Source organism: Apostichopus japonicus, chromosome 2 (genome assembly GCF_037975245.1).
Source record: "Apostichopus japonicus isolate 1M-3 chromosome 2, ASM3797524v1, whole genome shotgun sequence".
NCBI lineage: Eukaryota > Metazoa > Echinodermata > Holothuroidea > Aspidochirotida > Stichopodidae > Apostichopus > Apostichopus japonicus.
The window spans coordinates 31,570,206-31,587,896 of NC_092562.1; the positions used below are offsets into that span (position 1 = coordinate 31,570,206).

At 39.1% G+C, this 17,691-nt stretch overlaps 2 protein-coding genes across 5 annotated transcripts; both read left to right on the top strand.

Annotated features, from left to right (window-relative positions):
• Positions 1-1,924: 1,924 nt before the first annotated feature.
• Positions 1,925-10,494, top strand: LOC139956720 (uncharacterized). Of its 4 annotated transcripts, none has more exons than XM_071955222.1 (6): positions 1,925-2,111; positions 4,081-4,194; positions 5,551-5,649; positions 5,733-7,762; positions 7,961-8,113; positions 8,741-10,494. In XM_071955222.1, exons 3-6 carry the CDS (start codon positions 5,593-5,595, stop codon positions 8,826-8,828), a joined length of 2,328 nt encoding a protein of 775 aa, XP_071811323.1. In that variant the 5' UTR covers positions 1,925-2,111; positions 4,081-4,194; positions 5,551-5,592; the 3' UTR covers positions 8,829-10,494. The 4 variants fall into 4 exon arrangements, with proteins under 4 accessions (XP_071811323.1, XP_071811325.1, XP_071811324.1 ...); XM_071955223.1 differs by lacking the exon at positions 1,925-2,111 and adding an exon at positions 2,160-2,424; XM_071955224.1 differs by lacking the exon at positions 5,551-5,649 and having other exon boundaries at positions 1,927-2,111; positions 8,741-10,492.
• A 1,650-nt stretch (positions 10,495-12,144) lies between these two features.
• Positions 12,145-16,759, top strand: LOC139956766 (uncharacterized). The gene is made up of 5 exons (XM_071955227.1): positions 12,145-12,284; positions 12,962-13,047; positions 13,392-15,490; positions 15,966-16,118; positions 16,441-16,759. The coding sequence occupies exons 2-5, from the start codon at positions 13,045-13,047 to the stop codon at positions 16,526-16,528; spliced, it is 2,343 nt and encodes a 780-aa protein (XP_071811328.1). The 5' UTR covers positions 12,145-12,284; positions 12,962-13,044; the 3' UTR covers positions 16,529-16,759.
• Positions 16,760-17,691: the final 932 nt, after the last annotated feature.

Sequence of the window (17,691 nt, forward strand, 5' to 3'; positions counted from 1 at the left end):
ATCAGCCACCCTCCCAATTTCTTCAACACCCCCGATGAATTCAAAGTTTCGTCTTTTCTTGCTGGCCATAATAAGGGTCAACAATTTGGTAACAGAACTGAAAGTTTGTGGACAAAAGCCGAAGCTATGCCTCATATTACTGACTTGTGAATTAGGATACAATGTTTTATTGACATGTCAGGTGGGCCTTTCTATTCTGTGCAAAAAATATATTTTGTAAGAAATATATATATATGCTGAACAAAGTACGGAGCTCTGTAAGTGCCAACTGAGATGTTGGTGTTTCAGTAACTTCAGTGAACAGCTTATTCATTATATTGGCAATAAGTGTGCAAGTACAATGCACTTTCTTGCTCAGAACCGAAATGCAGTTCAAAGTTAGTGGTTTTGCGACATCACATTGCATATGATATTACGACGATACGATCGACAGCATAGCCTACTGTATCTAGCCGGCTTAACAGTCCCATTAACATATCATATAACCAGGGATCGAGCTGTTAGAGTAGCAGCTCCCTGGTATAACATAGGTAACATATATATTGCAGCAGTACTGCAATCATGGCGTCCAGATACAGCGCGTTAGTAGGATAGTTGGTAGTGTGATGTTAACGTTAGACTACTCTAAACAGCATACTTATTACTTACACTAGGCTAAGACTTAGCATATATTCCACTATTTGCTCTTCTCTAACCACAGTCTTTCAATAATTTGTTGCACTTCTGCAAGGACTCTATACATCAACGGAAAGAAAGTGGATGTGAAGAAAACAGCAATATGATGAATAAGCTGGTCACTGAAGTTACTGAACAACAAAACATCTCAGTTGGCACTTACAGAGCACCGTACTTTGTTTAGCATATATATTTTTCTTACAGAATATATTTTTTGCACAGAATAGAACTTTGTTATTAGAGAATATATATTATTTCCTACAAAGAATAAAAATTTATTTTTGTACAGACAAAAACTTTTTCTATAGAATATATATATTTTCTGTCACAGAATTTATATATTTTGTTAGAGAAAAATATTTTTCGGTCAGAGAATTGACATACTTTTTGAAAAGGATATATATATTTCTTTAGAGAATACCTTTTTTTTCTCTTGGAGAATAAATATATTCTTGGCAGAGAAAAAATATTTTTTTGTGTTAGAGAATATATATTTTTGACAGAATATTTACTGTAAGAGAATATATATTTTTGCACAGAATACATATTTGTTATTAAGAAAATACTTTCTGTACGCCTGGAGAATATATAAATATATACTTTAAGGGAATAAATATAATTTTCAGGGAATATATATGTGTAAACAAATATGTCTAAAATGTATTTTTGAAGTTAACCATGTATGTATTTCGCAAGTACAGCATATATATATTTGTACGTATATATTCCGCTTTCTCGCGCCATAGCAATTGTCCGGGGAAATTGTCCGGGGGGGGGGGGGAATAGTCCGGGGGGAAATTGTCCGGGAAGGTTATTGACCGGGGGGTAATTGTCCGGGGGGAAGTCGTCCGGGATGGGAATTGTCCGGGGGGGAATTGTCTGGGGTGGGAACTGTCCGGGGTGGGAATTGTCTGGGTGGGAATTGTCCGGGGGGTAATTGTCCAGGGGGAGTTGTCTGGGGGGTAATTGTCCGGGGGGTAATTGTCCAGGGGGGGAGTTGTCCGGTCACCGGACACCCAGACCCATTTTATGGTCTGCTTAAAGACCTGCAGGTCTCGCAACCTTCTTGGTAAGATACTTCATGAGGCTCTACATCAAGTCGGTGGAATTTAGAATTGAACCCCCATAACTTTAAACCCGGTGCAAGGCAATGGTGTTCGCTGATTGTTCACGTACATTCGCATCACAAAGCATACTTAATTTTTGCATTTCTGGCTTTCCATATAAATGTGCGCAATAGAATAGCGTGTTAAGCGCCATTTTCTTTACACAAATAGAGTTAGCGATTAGGTTTTGGTCCTATACAGCATAGGTACGGCTAATCTCCATAGAGCTATAACAAGAATCACCTTACATAAAGTCTGACTGTGTACTCCTTGTTACTGACATCGCATATTTGAAATTGCATTGATAAAAGGATAAGACCAACTCATTAGGTTTGTGCTTATTTTACTAACCCAGGCTATGATAGTTTACGGGAAAAGATGAACATGGTTGCAGCATAGCCTAGGCTGTTACGGAAATTGCGTCATAGCATTTGTATAGATGTGTAATATATATGTATGCTGTGGTGTGCTATTCTCTATATGATGTAACTTTCGTGGTACATCTCGGTAAGCTGTAGAATATCCATGGTTTTGAAAACTTACGTCCAATCATGAAATGAAACAGGATCAAATTGACGTCGTCGTGGAAACCTGTAATTTGGAAGACTAACCTCTTACAGTCTTAAACTCCAGAAGTTACAAAGTAGGATTAATATTCGGCATATCTTTTTTTTCTAATAGGGTTGTGAAATGAATGGAATGGTTTGCCTGAGAAAGTTGTACTTGCAAGTAGTGTGAGTGGGTTTAAGAACGCTCTGGACAAGTACGGTTTTGAGGAGGAACAGTAAGGGGCATAGTTAGGCCAGGCCTAAATTAACTATTATAGTCAAGGCTAGTAGTAACATGCTAGTTCGTTGCAACCCTCATTGGAGAGGGCGGGGGGGGGGGGGGGCCATGGAGTGACATACTGGTGCAGTCAGAAAACAGTATGAGGCTAGGCTATGTATTTGGTGGATTGGCTTTGGTTAATGCAGGGCTGGTAGCGTATCTGCTGTAGTTGGTTATTAGGATCATTCCCTGGGGGTTGATTAAAAGTTAGGTTATAATTTACAAAGCCCATACAATTAACAGATCATGGCACATTCTCTAAATATAAAATAACTCTGGATAAAATAGTAATAAACAGTGAAAAGTTACCGTTGATTTGTTCTCTTCTCACATATTAACATTGAATCGTGATGTACAATATTGAAGGCTACGTAGTATACAGTAGGCTAGGCCTGAAAGTTGAGAGAGCCTTATTTTATGGGGTATTGTATGCAAGCTGATTGGTGAAACAAGGAACACCTCTAACAACATTACTATAGTCTAGTTAGCATGTGCATTGATCCAAAGATATGGTTTAAAACCTAACGTCCCTGATTTCTGGGGACAGTCCCTGATTTCTGGGAAAGTCCCTGGACTTCATGTGTCGTCTCCAGATAACTAGTATATGCCTGGATATTTTAGTTTCAATTTTTCCAGTTTGGCCTACCATTCATAGAGATATATAATTCAACCTAGGTTAAGCTGTGATTATATATGCAAAACTAGGCTACAAACATACTTTGTAGTAATTGAATAAAGGCAACCCAGATCATTTGATAATATCATATAGCCTGTAATGAATTATGGAAAGCAGCATGTTGAACTTAGAAATGAATATTAACACTTAATTTCAGCAACCTTTACCGTTCTTGCATTGGATTGTTATTGTGGACAAAATACTCGTTTCTGGATGAGGTTTTCTCATAACCTTTTAAGCATTTGAAAACATAGGACCACCAAAACACTTAGCTTGAGATCCTCAAAATGCCTCTCTTATGGTGATATGTGAAATACGTAGTACTGGTAATAGCGCAGTATTTTAAAAGTTAGAAAATATATAGATAGGTAGCAGATACACTACTTAGGCTATGCAAGTAATACCAGTGAGTACAGCTGGTCTACAAATTTACAATTTATAGCCACTTGTTAAACGAGCAAGTGCATAAAATACTACCGGCTAAAGTCAAGTTTCCACTGTCATGTAGCTAACTTATAACACACATCAGTCAGCTTATGGGAGCAGACAAATAATATTTGCTGATAATAATTAATAGTAATACTGGGTGCACTATGCTAGGTACAGAAATCACTCCTATTCTTAGACCGGTCATTGTTACTGATAATAAATGCGTTTATGTTGTTCATATCGGCTGCCAGGAATAACACAAGTACCTTTTTTCTACTGGCAAGGAGTGGAATCCACTGGTCAGTATTTAGCCAGTAAAATAGCCTGAAGTTGTAATACAATCTGTATTGTGCTTGAATCTTTCAGACCATACAAAACCCAGTGCTGCAATCCGCCGAGATGCATCTCTAGAATTGGTACCTGGAATAGCTATCATACTATCAGCTGAATCAACAGAACTGACCTACTGTTATCAAGATGGTAGGTATCCATATCATGTCTCTTTTCACATTCTCACATTTCTTTTACTTTTCTTAGAGAAAATTGTCATTGAGTTAATGTTTCACCCAGACCAAAGAAAAAGCATTTTGGATGTATGTATCTTGATCTCCATGTTAACATAGCATTTACTGTACCTGAAATTTTGTAAGGTACAGTAAATATTGTATATGTGTGGATATAGCATTTACTGTACCTTAAATTTTGTAAGGTACAGTAAATATTGTATATGTGTGGATATAGCATTTACTGTACCTTAAATTTTGTAAGGTACAGTAAATATTGTATATGTGTGGATATAGCATTTACTGTACCTTAAATTTTGTAAGGTACAGTAAATATTGTATATGTGTGGATATAGCATTTACTGTACCTTAAATTTTGTAAGGTACAGTAAATATTGTATATGTGTGGATATACACATACTGTAGTTGCCTATTTCCAATCACCTGCATGCTGTAAATAAATTGCATGGTGGTCATTGGTCCTGAGAGGTGGTACATGATGTCTGGGCCGGTCACAGTTCTGAACTGCTGTAAACAAATTGTATGGTGGTCATTGGTTCTAAGTGGTGGTTCCTGATGTCTGGGTTACAATTTGAACTGCTGTAAATGATAGAAACGTGGTTTAAAATAGAGTCACGACATGTGTAGGCAATGGACAGGTTTAAACAGAAGCTTAACTCAAGTCCAGGCGTCAAATAGTTGCAATTTGTCATTAATTTTATGAAATATGTTAAAATGCTGACATCTTTCCAAGTGTACAAGTTGACAATTTTATGAAAAATCTTGGAATGACAACTTATTACATCTCTTCATTTCAACAATTTTCTGCAAAATATTAAGTTACACTTGAGGTTTTACCAAGTCTGTAGTTTAAAAATTTTCTGAAATTGAACAAAAATGATGAGATGGAAACTGATTATTGTACATTTCCTGATCTCATAAATTTTATGAAAAAGGTTAACGAAGTAGAGTTTATTCTTACATTTATCTTGATGGCACTTTAAGCTGCCATAGGTCACAGATGTTAAAACCTTGAGGATGAAACTGAAAGTTGTTTTTTTATGAAGGTCTCCTCTAAGTTTTAGGTCTATTATGCACATCAAAGCAGGGTGTTGAAAGTAATATACTGCCATGTCATTTGATTGCCTTGAAAAGGTGAGGATAAAAACTAGTAAGAGTCCTAACAAATCCTGTGTCAACTCAACATATACTATGTGTGGTCAATAGTGTACAGTGGCCTACATCTCAAAACTGTAGCTGTTACCATTATTTCATTACATTCTGTGTTTTGTATAGTGTCTAGTTGTAACTATTTTGGTTGCTTTCTGTATAGATTCATCATAACTTTACATTCTTCATGCAAATCATTTGATAAATGATAATACACGATGTCCAGTTTGAAATCATCCATTGGACTGGAAAACACTTCAAAGTACAGTATCCTCCATTTTGACTGAACTGCAAACTTTTTTAAAATTCAATATTTGTTTTTAATTGCTAACTTTATTTTTGCAGGGGGCCATCCAGGTTGAAGTCAAAATTTTAAGTGGTGCTAAACCCATCTTGTTTTCTTGGGAGAATCCTCTTAAGAAGTCTGTGGAGTGTGTCTTGGTGACGTGTGCCTGTCAGGCCCTTGGTCTACGTCACGGCAAGGCCAAGGGAAAGGATCGAACAGCTCTGACTTCTGGCAGCCAGCAGTGGGCGTCTAATCTTGCTCATGCACTGGAGAAGGCTGAAGTTGTGACATATGCTTCAATGGACCCTCTGGAGAGTATCGCTAACCATATTGATTTAAACGAGACAGAGGGGGTAGATCGGGAGTACTCGAAGGAGGAATGGAAACTACTCACAAAATATGAAAGACAGAAAATAAGAAGGAAAAGAAATAGACAGAAACAAAAGGAATCATTAGAGAGACAGAAAGAACAATTAGTTGTTTGCAATCAAGATGAGCCATCTGCTGCAACATTAATTGATGAAGTTTCAACATCCCCATGTGGACAAGATGACAGCGAAGTTATGGAGGCAGCTACAACAGTTGATGAAGAGATGTGTGAACCAGTGGTTCCTAAGGATAAACAAATTGGAGAAGGTCTATTGGATGTGACATCCAATGGAGAGATGTATCCCACAGGGAAGGACTTTGTGGTTGACCCTGATTCCAGTGAGGAAGTTACAGAGGTTAATACCTCAAGAGAAGTTGAAGTTGGGAGAACAGAGTGTGATGTGCCAAATGAAATTCTACCTGAGACACAGGTTATCACAACGCATGATCAACCTCAAGATGATTTGTTAAATGAAAGTTTAAAACAAAACCAGATTTGGAATGATGGACATTCTGAGTCCATAACTACTGCTTCAGTCATCCCAACTGCAAACTCTGCTTACCTAGAGACAACTCATGAACCAGAAATAAGTAATGAAGTCACTTTAGAGGCCACTGTGTCAGCCGAAACCAGCAACCCTGTGACAATTATCTCTGTAGATGAGGCTGTTGCAAGTCACAAGGGTTCTAAAGTCACTACTGGCAGCTCAGATAACAACACAGTTCAATTTGTAGACATACAGGGAGCTGTAGTTGTGTCATCTGCTTTCCCAAGCTCAGTGTCATCCTCTCTCTCTGATGAGCAAACACTTATGAAAGCTATTGACAGCATCATGGACATGTGCCCAGCACCAGAGATGGGTGAATCTCCAGTGCTCCCTGAGACCATGTATACGTTACCAACAACAACCACAACACCAAATGAATTACCAAGAACTAAAGTGCCATTTATCAGAAACCTCACAGAAGAGGAACGGAAAAAGATGTTCAAATTCCAGTCAGACTCTGAGAGAGAAAACCAAGCTGCCTTGGAGTCTGGGAATGCTTGTCTCTGTGAACAGTGCGGTAAAATCTTTGGCCAACGTAATTTAAGCAAACATATGCAGATTCACAAGAAAGGTAGGGAAAGAAATTTGATATGTGACAAATGTGGGAAAGGCTTTTATTTGAAGAGTGCCTTAAAAAACCATCTACAAGTCCACAATGATAAGGCACAGTTTACTTGTCGTTACTGTCCCAAAAGTTACAAGTCATTCTTTGGACGCACCATCCATGAGCGCCTTCATTTTGCTGTTTACCCAGAAGAATGTCAGAATTGTGAACGTAAGTTCAAAAGTAATCGCGAGTTGAAGATTCATTTAGCTAGTGGTCACTGTGATAACAATGTCAAGGGGAAAAGAAAACCCAAGATGTGCGGCTACACTCGTAAATCATCTGTTCCGATGAAGCACGGCCAGTTTGGCTCAACTACCTGTCACATTTGCAACAAAGTCTTGCGCACTGGTTCCTTCCGAGCTCACATGCTGGTGCATCAGGGCAAGATGTACACGTGTTCAATTTGTAACAAAGTGATGGCATTTTCAACAAGATATTACCACTTGAGAATGCACAAGAACAAAAAAGATTTCAAATGTAACGTCTGCACAAAGGAGTTTCTTACTAAGCAAGCTTTGGTAGCACACTTGAGGGTGCACACTGGTGAGAGACCCATCAAATGCAGGTGAGGACAATTAAATCTTCCTCCAAGAGATTCATTTAGATTTAGGATATGAGTCAGTGAACTTACCTTCTCTACCGTGTCTAATTAGCTCTCTGGTATTAACAACATATCTGTAATCCATGTGAAAGAATATTACTACTTTAAGCTCCAGGTTTTTCTTCTAATATTGATAGAATATTTCTTTATATTAATTTTCAGGCACTGTGACAGAATGTTTTCCAGATATAGTTCCCGTGAGGTTCATGAAGCCTCTCATACAGGGGAAAGGGCATTTAAGTGTACCATCTGTGATAAGTCCTGGAAAGACAGGTCATCTTATTGGTTGCATATGAAGAAAAACCACCCTGGAGAGTAAGTAGCTGAGATTCCAGTTTCTAAACTGAAAAGAAATCATTTAACTTTAGTATAAGGAGCAGCTGATGGGGAGAGGAAGAGCTCTTGTGACCTTTCAGGGAATTTATTGAAGCTTCCTCCTTAGTTCCATTACTTGCTTTTTTAACACCTGATTTGTTCAAGTTATAGGTTTTTCAAAATTTTTATAAAAAAAGAAATTTGTAGCACAATATGAAACACTATTCTACCAACTGGACTTTGATAATACGTTGAAAAATTGGTCATTGGTCAAACATGTGTGTCCTCTTATTACTACTCTCTTTTAATATCATTCATGGTTTTTCTAACGGGGGTGTTTATTTATATATTATTTTCGGAAAGGGGGGGGAAGGGGAGCCACAGGAGGTGGGGAGATCTAGATAAATGTAAGTCTAACAGTTTTTCAGGTGGTACAAACTATATTTATTTTGTGTATTAATATATGTATATTTATATTACACCGGACATATTAACTCTATGTTTATTAATTTTGAGCACCAGTGTCAATGAAGACAGATTCAAAGTGTGGCTCTTCAAGCTATCCGATCAAGTATGATCTGTGTGACATGGCCGTATATAATCTGTTTATTCTCTCCTATCTTGTAGACCTCTTTACTACAGACGACTCTCAGCACAGATTAATAGCGAACGTAAGACTCAGGGGATTGAACTTCAGCCATCAATTGCAGAATGATTTCTACTTTGGGGATGCAGAGATATCAACACTATTGTGCCTTACAAGAGCTATCAGTGTACTGATGAACAGATCAGCCTGCAATGTACTCAGTGTAATCATTACTACTAACTTATAAGCCAAACTGTGTTGAGTTCCTCCAGGGTGTGTTTACTGCTATTCTACCTCTTGACAACTTTGTTACCTGTGTAGAATACTGTAGTATAACCCAGACAAATAGATTTCAAATATTTTTTGACGATTGCTAATTGTAAGAATATTTGCTGACTCGATCTGTTTCCTTTATTGTATAGCTGAACCTTGTTCCTCCATTTTGTTAAGTTGTTTGCTTATTGAATACTTTATAAACTTGGTACGTTCCATTTTCATAATTTCTGATATGTTGGATTGTTTGCTACCATTTTCTTGATACCAAAACTGGACATATCAATTCCAAAATAGGTTCCTAATTGAACACCGCTTTGATACAGGTTGATCAGCTCCTTCATGAGTTTCATTATTCTGTATTATACAACACCTAATTGTATTCTGGTCATTTGATTGGTCAATTGCTCGTTGATTGCATGCAAAATCCACTCTATTCCACTCTATGAAATAGAACTGTGGGTTATACTTTTTTGATAGCACTTTTTTCCAGTGGCGTAGGAAGGTACTTTTGAGTGGGGGGGCTGAAGACTGATGGTCGGCCTGGGGGAGGGGTCTAAGGGGAGGGGTGTCCCCCTCCCTTTTGGATTTTTTTGCATTTCCAGGTAGCCTTTGATGCAATTTGGTGCAATATAGCACACTTCAACACCGACTCCATTTTGTAAACTAAATTTTGTATTTTCACCTGGCCTTAGATGCAATTTGGTGCTCCAAATGAGATTTTTTTCTCATTTGGAAATGAAAAAGGAGTTTTCAGACTTGCGAAGCGGGGGGGCGGAATGATACTTCCGCCCCTCCACATTTTTCACTGGGGGGGCTGGCGCCCTCCCCCCCAGAAACCCCCCCCCCCCCCCGGTTCCTATGCCCTTGCTTTTTTCAATGGTAAGAGAGCAGAGAAACCTGTCTGTACAAAACAATCTGTTGCATGAGTGCATTTTACATCCAATTATATCCAAATTTGACGGTGTTGTATAAAACAAATAATGAATGGTTTGCATTCGTGCAATAGTGCAAATATTTCATTCGTTGAAAGATGTAATTTGTTCCATTCAACTCGGCTGCGCATCGTTGAATGGAACATTCCATATTTCAACTCATGAAATATTTGCACTATTGCACTCATAACCATTCATTATGTGTATATTATTTCATTGTCAACCAGAACAGCAAATATACGTGTACCATGAAATGTTTCACTCCAGGTCAAGAATGTGGCTTGCTTTAATACCAACTCTTTTAAAATATACTGTACCTCTCATTCTCAATGCTTCAAAATCCAGTGCTGATTTGTGGAAAGTAGTGACATTTATGTTTTGGAAGGATGGGTATTAAACCTTTTATAATTTCTGAGTACTGTGGAAAGTAGTGACATTAATGTTGTGGAAGGATGGGTTCTAATTTTTTTTTTTTTTTGGAGAACTGTGGGATTGTGAAGTCTCCAAATGCATGCAGACATGAATTTGCATATCTTACTCCGTAATAAATGGAAACAAAAGAAATATTATAATGGAATGGTTACTAAAATTTTTGGTTGTCTTTGTTTTAGACATCTCAAAATTGATAACTCGACCTCTGACCTCACCAGAATTAGTCCATGGATGCAGCTGTCATTGCTCCCCACCCCTCCCCCACCCATTCCACCCCCTCCCCTCTTTAACTGCTATTGGGAACAAATGCATCGGATTCAATCTAACGGCTAAATAAAATGAGATGTGACTGAATCCCATTACTGCCGAATATGTTTACCTCGGTTGAGATAGATGACAACATCTAATCCATCAAGTTGAAGTCCCAATAAGTACTGGTTTTGTATTTAGAGTCTAAATGACTTGAAAACTGGGCTAAATCTTGTTTAGGGTAGCTACAATTTATTTAGAATAGCATAAACGAATTTCCATAGTTCTCGTACAATGTTGCATTACTGGACACACCCCAATGTCTCTTACCACCTCTCTCCCATTCCCCTCACCCACCCTCATCTCTTCTAGCTCAAAATCTATATAATAATGGCCATAGGCGTAGGAGCCCAATTTGATTTGGGGGGGGGGGGGGGGGGCTGTAACAAGTTGCCTGAAAAATATAACCAAAATTTTCGCGCTCCGCGCGAGTTCAACATCTTTATGTGCATATCATATAGACATGCATCGGTTATTACATCACATGCCAATAACATAAAATCATTTGCCGTGTTATTACCCTTCCATATTGGTTATAATTATTGGGGAAGTCGTTACAATAATAATGATAATAATAATATCACTTTAACCATTGAAAAACACATTGCAAATTATCTTTCTTTCAGTAGGTGCCCGAAAATTTCTCAGCATATTGCCCGAATTTTCACCAAAAAAAACTCCTACGCCTATGATAATGGCTCATAAATTTGAAAGTGCCATAATAGTCTAAACCATCAACCAGCTTATGGTAACTAGAACATGTCACTTGAAAACTTGTCAGGCGTGTAGCCAAGGGGGGGGGTGGCGAAAGGAGCAGCCGCCCCCATCCCCCTTGAGCATATTTAAAAAAAAAAAAGTTTTTATGATATCGCTAGTAATTTCAAAAGAGAAAATGCTAAGATGCAACTTACAAGGCCTGGGAAGTGCCATTTCCAGCGATCTGGGAGGCATTTTTAGCCTAAATTTTCTTGTGCGCTTCGCGCCAATCATGGTGGCGCTACGCTTAGATAGTTTGCAATGCCGTTTCTACGGCTCTGATAGTTTGCCTACATTTTCGCCCCTCCCTTGGCAAATTCCTGGCTACGCGCCTGAAACTTGTACCTTTGGAAAATTACAAATTTTGAGTGTAGTTTAACAGATCAATGCAAGGGATGTTCTGGTGTTATACACTGTAAATCTAATATTGAAGAGAAAAATATTCCACTCTGTCAGTTGAAAATACCATCGCAATATCTTGCTCCTAAGTCATAACAGATTGAAAAAAAAAACATTTTGAACAACTAAACTTTTCATTGATCCAGTAAGTGAATCACAGTAGGTGGTCTCTTATGCAATCGAGGTAAATGTTCTACAGAATCTTTACCAGATGCATTTGGAATTTTTGCTGCGCTGTCAATGTTCTCTACTGACTCCTCTATTTTTAGAATTTCGAAGAAAAGTTTGATCATGAATCGGATTTGTTGCAACACCAGAGTTATGTTATGTGCTCCTTTGAAGTTCGATTTTCAATTGGCGTTCCATACAAAATAAGCACTACTAGCTACCCTAGACACTTTCTAAAGTTGCATCAAGACCCGGCCTACAATCTTTGTTTGGTTGTATCGACAGCAGGAATTGAGATTGAAAGTTGGCGAAGGTAAGTAGGGAGCATTTGGGATTTCAGCCAATGTTTGCTATTTACGTATAATTTTTCAGCTTGTCTGTCCCACTTTACGCATCGATTGTTTCCTAGGCCTAGTCTAATGTAGTTTTAGCCTAACGTAGCAGGATACAGTAGGTAACGCAAGTGAACAGATTATGCGAACCGGCATTTAGTCAAAATTTGGTCAATCGGGAGGACATTTACTTATCGAGTTAATGAAAAATTTCGATCAAACTCCGTCCAAAGACACGCAAAAACACAGCTCGATTAAAGTCAGCCTTTTCTAACTGCGAACTGCAAAAGTTACTGAATGGTGGTCAAACGTCTGAAACAATTCTCAATTGAACATATTCAGTGTCAAGTGAAGGCCTAACTTAATCCTGTACCAAGATTCAAGATAGAATCTGCTCATTCTTAGTAGGCCTACTTGTGATTAAAATGTATCGGTATGACACATCAATCAAATGTACCATTATACACTAGGGGTCGTTCAAAGTTTTCTGGGCTGAAAACATTTACTAAACTATATTAATGAAAGCAGTCTGAGTAACAAACTGTGAATGTTGTTGTTATTGTAGATGCTAGAAGTCTGGGTTGAAACATTAACTATGTTATTAATGATAGCTCTGACTTTCTTCCATTCTTGATAATGTTTTGACTTTGTCTTTCAGGTACTTTCTAAAAAGAGTACAGTGTGTAGGCTTCTCCTTCAGTGCTAATAATATCTTTGCAACAGTACCACCAGCAAACAGAAATGGTATGTATTCCATTCAACAACTTACCACCATGTAGTAAAATGAAAGAAATATACTTAAACTGTAAGTTTTCATAGTTAAATCATCAAGTCTGAGGTTTGGGAAAAATGATGTATGTTTCTTCTAATACAGATGCATCTGGTACAGATATATACAATGGAAAAGATATGTATCGTCTCAACAGATTTTATGACTGGATATGCACTTACAAATAGGTTCAATGTCTCAGCATGCCAATGAGTTTGGTGTATTCATATCATTGTGCATCTAATTGTAACATTTAATTAGTTGCATAGCATTTATGCTAGTGGAAAGTAACATGTTATCATTGTACCTATCTTCACAGGGTGCAATTCAAGTGGAAGTAAAGGTACTAAGGGGTAAGAAACCTGTCTTGGTGACCTGGGAGAATCCAGCCATGAACGTTGTTGAATCCCTCCTGGTTACATGTCCATGTCAGGGTCTTCACTTGGAAATTCCGAGTGTCCAAGCCAAAGGAAGGACAGTATATACGAAACGAGCATCTAATCTTGCTCATGCTCTGGAGGTGGCTGATGTTGTTACTTGTGCTTCTGTGGATCATCTGATCAGTCTCGCCGATCATCTCCATTTGTCAGATGAAACCAGGGAAGTGACTTCAACGGATGGTCGGCAACCGCGACCAAAACAGAAGAAAAGCAAACTTCACAAAACGTCAAAGAGAGGGAAAGTTAAAAAGAGAAAGTTTTCAAAGAGTTCAGATGTGTTGGTAAAGACAGACAATTCTTCCTCTCTGGATCATCCTGCATCTGCTTTAGGATTAGATACAGAGAGAAAGACCAAAGCAGACAAGTTTGAGAAACAGGAAATAGATTCTCTGGAGGAAGAAATTCCCCATCCTGGGAGTGCAACAGCTTCAGGTCTCCCTGACGACTGCCGTGATGACAACAATGTTGTTGTTGATGCTGACAGCATACAGATGGAGGAAGTTGTTAACAATATTGTTGTTGATGCTGACAGCATACAGGGGGAGAAACTTGTAAACAATATTGTTGTTGATGCTGACAGCATACAGAGGGAGGAACTTGTAAACGATATTGTTGTTGATGCTGACAGCATACAGAGGGAGGAACTTGTAAACAATATTGTTGTTGATGCTGACAGCATACAGAGGGAGGAACTTGAAAGCAATATTGTTGTTGATGCTGACAGAATACAGAGGGATGAACTTGTAAACAATATTGTTGTTGATGCTGACAGCATACAGAGGGAGGAACTTGTAAACGATATTGTTGTTGATGCTGACAGCATACAGAGGGAGGAACTTGTAAACAATATTGTTGTTGATGCTGACAGCATACAGAGGGAGGAACTTGTAAACAATAATGGTGCTAATGAATGTTTGGAACAGTCAAACCTGGAAGCAGAAAATGCAGGAAGAGAACAGACTTTGTTAAGTGATACTTCAAAGAGAATTCATGGCACCATGGATACTTTCATCGATATTTCTAATGTAGAGAACGTTGTGATACCAGCTTCTTCAACGAGCTCTGATTCGACAGAAGCAGTTATGAAAGTTTTGGGTGGCATCCTGGCATCGCAATCAGAAACGGGCATTCCCGAATCAGATTTGACACCAAGAGTTTGTGATTTGTCGATAGGCAGATCATCGAAGGCAAAGGTCAAAGTCATTAAGAACCTCACAGAAGAGGAGCGCAAAGAAAAGTTTCTATTTTGGTCAGATAATGAGAAGAAGAATCGTTACGAACTGGAACATAATGGCACTAAAGCTTACCTCTGTGAGTATTGTGGAAAGGTCTTAAGTCAAGGTACAAGGAAGAGGCACTTGCAGACTCATACGTCAGACAGAGAACGAAATAATGTCTGCGAAGTATGTGGCAAAAGATTCTACAGTCGCGAGGGTCTCAGGCACCACGGTGAAACTCACGACGCCAAGCGAACTTTCAATTGTCGGTATTGTGATATGCAGTACAAAACAATGTATGGACGTACTCTACACGAAAGGAAACACTTTGCCATTCATGTGGAGAAGTGTGGCAAGTGCGGGGAACACTTCAAAAATCTGGATGATTTGAAAACTCACGCAAAGGCCATTCATAATGGCGATCATGTCGTTGACGTCCCTACTGCAGTCAAACCAAGTAGAAGGGGACGACACTCGGAAGTATTGAAGGAAGGGCAACCAGGCACGTCTACCTGCGAAATATGTCTAAAGGTTGTACTGGACAAAAGCCTGCGTGCTCACCTAAGTCGACACAAAAACCAGATGTTTACATGTCAACTCTGTGGTAAAGTGATGGCTAACATGTCCAGATATTCCCACATGAAATTACACACAGGCCAGAAAGATCATAAGTGTGATTTTTGTGGTAAATGTTTCGCCAGTAAGACCACGCTGACCGTCCATGTAAGAACGCACACAGGTGAACGACCAATCAAATGCAGGTAATGTCCTTTCCTATGTGTAGTATCATACTTGGGCTCTTTGAAAGTAAATAGGTTAGGCTTTTGAAAAGGGATGAAGAAAACAATAGAATCGGACCAGGAACAGGCTGACTTAAGAATAAATGAGTGTACAAATTATAAGTCTCCCTGGCTGTGCTTGCCAATTTAACCTAAATACCAACTTCTAATACCCTTTCCAAGGTACTTGCCACTTGGTGCTAATAATTTAAAGTGTGTGGCAATGAAGTGTTGAGTGTCTAATAGGCTCATCAACATTCATTTGGTGAAGAAATCAAGGAGTTTGTCTTTAGTGTGATCCATTACAGTTGTATTTGGAGCAAACTCTCTGTCCAACCACACACACTAAGGTACCTTTAACCATGCTACATTGTTTGTATACTGATGTTACATGTCCCTATTGTTGTCATTTTGTGATCAATAACTAACTATCATGTACTGTTCGCTTCACCCTCAGACATTGTGACAGGGGTTTCACTCGACATTATTCTCGTGAGGTTCATGAAGCCTCTCATACAAATGAAAGACCATTTAAGTGTACCATCTGTGATAAATCCTGGAAGGACAGGTCATCCTATGGGACTCATATGAAGAAAAACCACCCTGGAGAGTAAGTACCCAAAGTCACAAACACCAACAATCAATATAAATGTACACTGGCACTTGGCAGAATGCATTAGTGGAAGCCTGTCAAAGGCACAAACAGGATTGGCAATATTCTTTAGACAAAAGTTTTATATCAAGCTGAAAGAGGTGCCAATGTTTGCACTGTATACATATTGGTGATCGGATTCCTTCTTACAGCCAACGTATGCACTGTACATACTGGTGATTGGAGTCATTCTTATAGCCAATATATGTCGCACCTTTATCTCTAGAGTTATGTTTCTAGTTTTAAATCTTTGTATCTGTTTTTTTCTTTCTTCTACCAGACCTCTAGTCTACAAGAGACTGTCAGCTCAAATCAACAGCCAGCAAGGGAAGTTATCTACCAGGCTGGAGATAATTAATGGAAATTAATTACTGGAAATTAATGTGACCTTACAAGAAATTTCTATGAAGACTAGAGTGTACGGTCACAGCGCGCTTGAAACTAACTTCTACATCCACAAGTACTCTGCTTATAAATGTAAATAATGATAATATTGTTAAGCTTCAAATACTGCCAACCTTTTGTATGGTGAACCATCTATTCCTCTGTTATAATATATTTAATAAAGACACTTATTATGATTGGTAGTAATCAACTCACATTCCTTGTTTGGATGTCTTCCTTTGAGTGGACTGATTAATTCACAAGGTAGTAACACCAGGCCGCAGTCCATGTCTGCCCCCCCCCCCCGCACACTCCTTACTGTCCTGCTGCCCTCTGGAGTACCAACACCAGGCAGCAATCCATGTCTCCCCCCCCCACACTCCTTACTGTCCTGCTGCCCTCTGGGTCTCCCCCCCCCACACTCCTTACTGTCCTGCTGCCCTCTGGAGTACCAACACCAGGCAGCAATCCATGTCTCCCCCCCCCCCCCCCCCCCGTCCGAACTCCTTCCCTTCCTGCTGCCCTCTGGTGATCATTCTTACATCCTCTGATTTGAAGTAACAATTCAATACGATAGGATGAAATGCTAGTTTGGCTTGATGACATATACACAGCAGAGAAACATTAGTCAGAGTGACTGAATTACCTAGTCTAGCATGCTGTTAGCCTTCAAAGGCCACAGCCAAAATACTTTATGCACTCTCAATAACATGTTTAAATGCAATGTTTTAAATACTTGTCATAGATAACATTGCATGAAGGCAAGGGCATAGGAACCAGGGGGCTGGGGGCACCAGCCCCCCAGTGAAAAATATGGGGGGCAGAAGTATCATTCCGCCCCCCGCTTCGCAAGTCAGAAATCCCCTTTTTCATTTCCAAAAGGCCAGGTGAAAATGCAAAATTATTTACAAAATGGAGTGGGTGTTGAAGTGTGCTATATTGCACCAAATTGCATCTGAGGCCACTTGGAAATGCAAAAAATTCCAATGGGGAGGGGACACCCCCTCCCCTTAGACCCCTCCCCCAGGCTGGCCGTCAGTCTTCAGCCCCCCCCCCCCACTCAAAAGTACCTTCCTACACCACTGCATGAAGGTCTTTGTGGATACCACTGTGAGAATACTTTGATATTTTCTTTTATTCCTTGCCA

What these genes read in the sequence shown, in the direction of transcription:
- LOC139956766 (XM_071955227.1), top strand. An exon ending in GAACGACCAATCAAATGCAG is followed by an intron (nt 15,491 to 15,965) that starts GTAATGTCCTTT and finishes CTTCACCCTCAG; the next exon opens with ACATTGTGACAGGGGTTTCA. An exon ending in AAGAAAAACCACCCTGGAGA is followed by an intron (nt 16,119 to 16,440) that starts GTAAGTACCCAA and finishes TTCTTCTACCAG; the next exon opens with ACCTCTAGTCTACAAGAGAC.
- LOC139956720 (XM_071955222.1), top strand. Translation starts at nt 5,593, where the DNA reads ATGATAATACACGATGTCCAGTTTGAAATCATCCATTGGACTGGAAAA. An exon ending in GGACTGGAAAACACTTCAAA is followed by an intron (nt 5,650 to 5,732) that starts GTACAGTATCCT and finishes TTATTTTTGCAG; the next exon opens with GGGGCCATCCAGGTTGAAGT. An exon ending in GAGAGACCCATCAAATGCAG is followed by an intron (nt 7,763 to 7,960) that starts GTGAGGACAATT and finishes ATTAATTTTCAG; the next exon opens with GCACTGTGACAGAATGTTTT.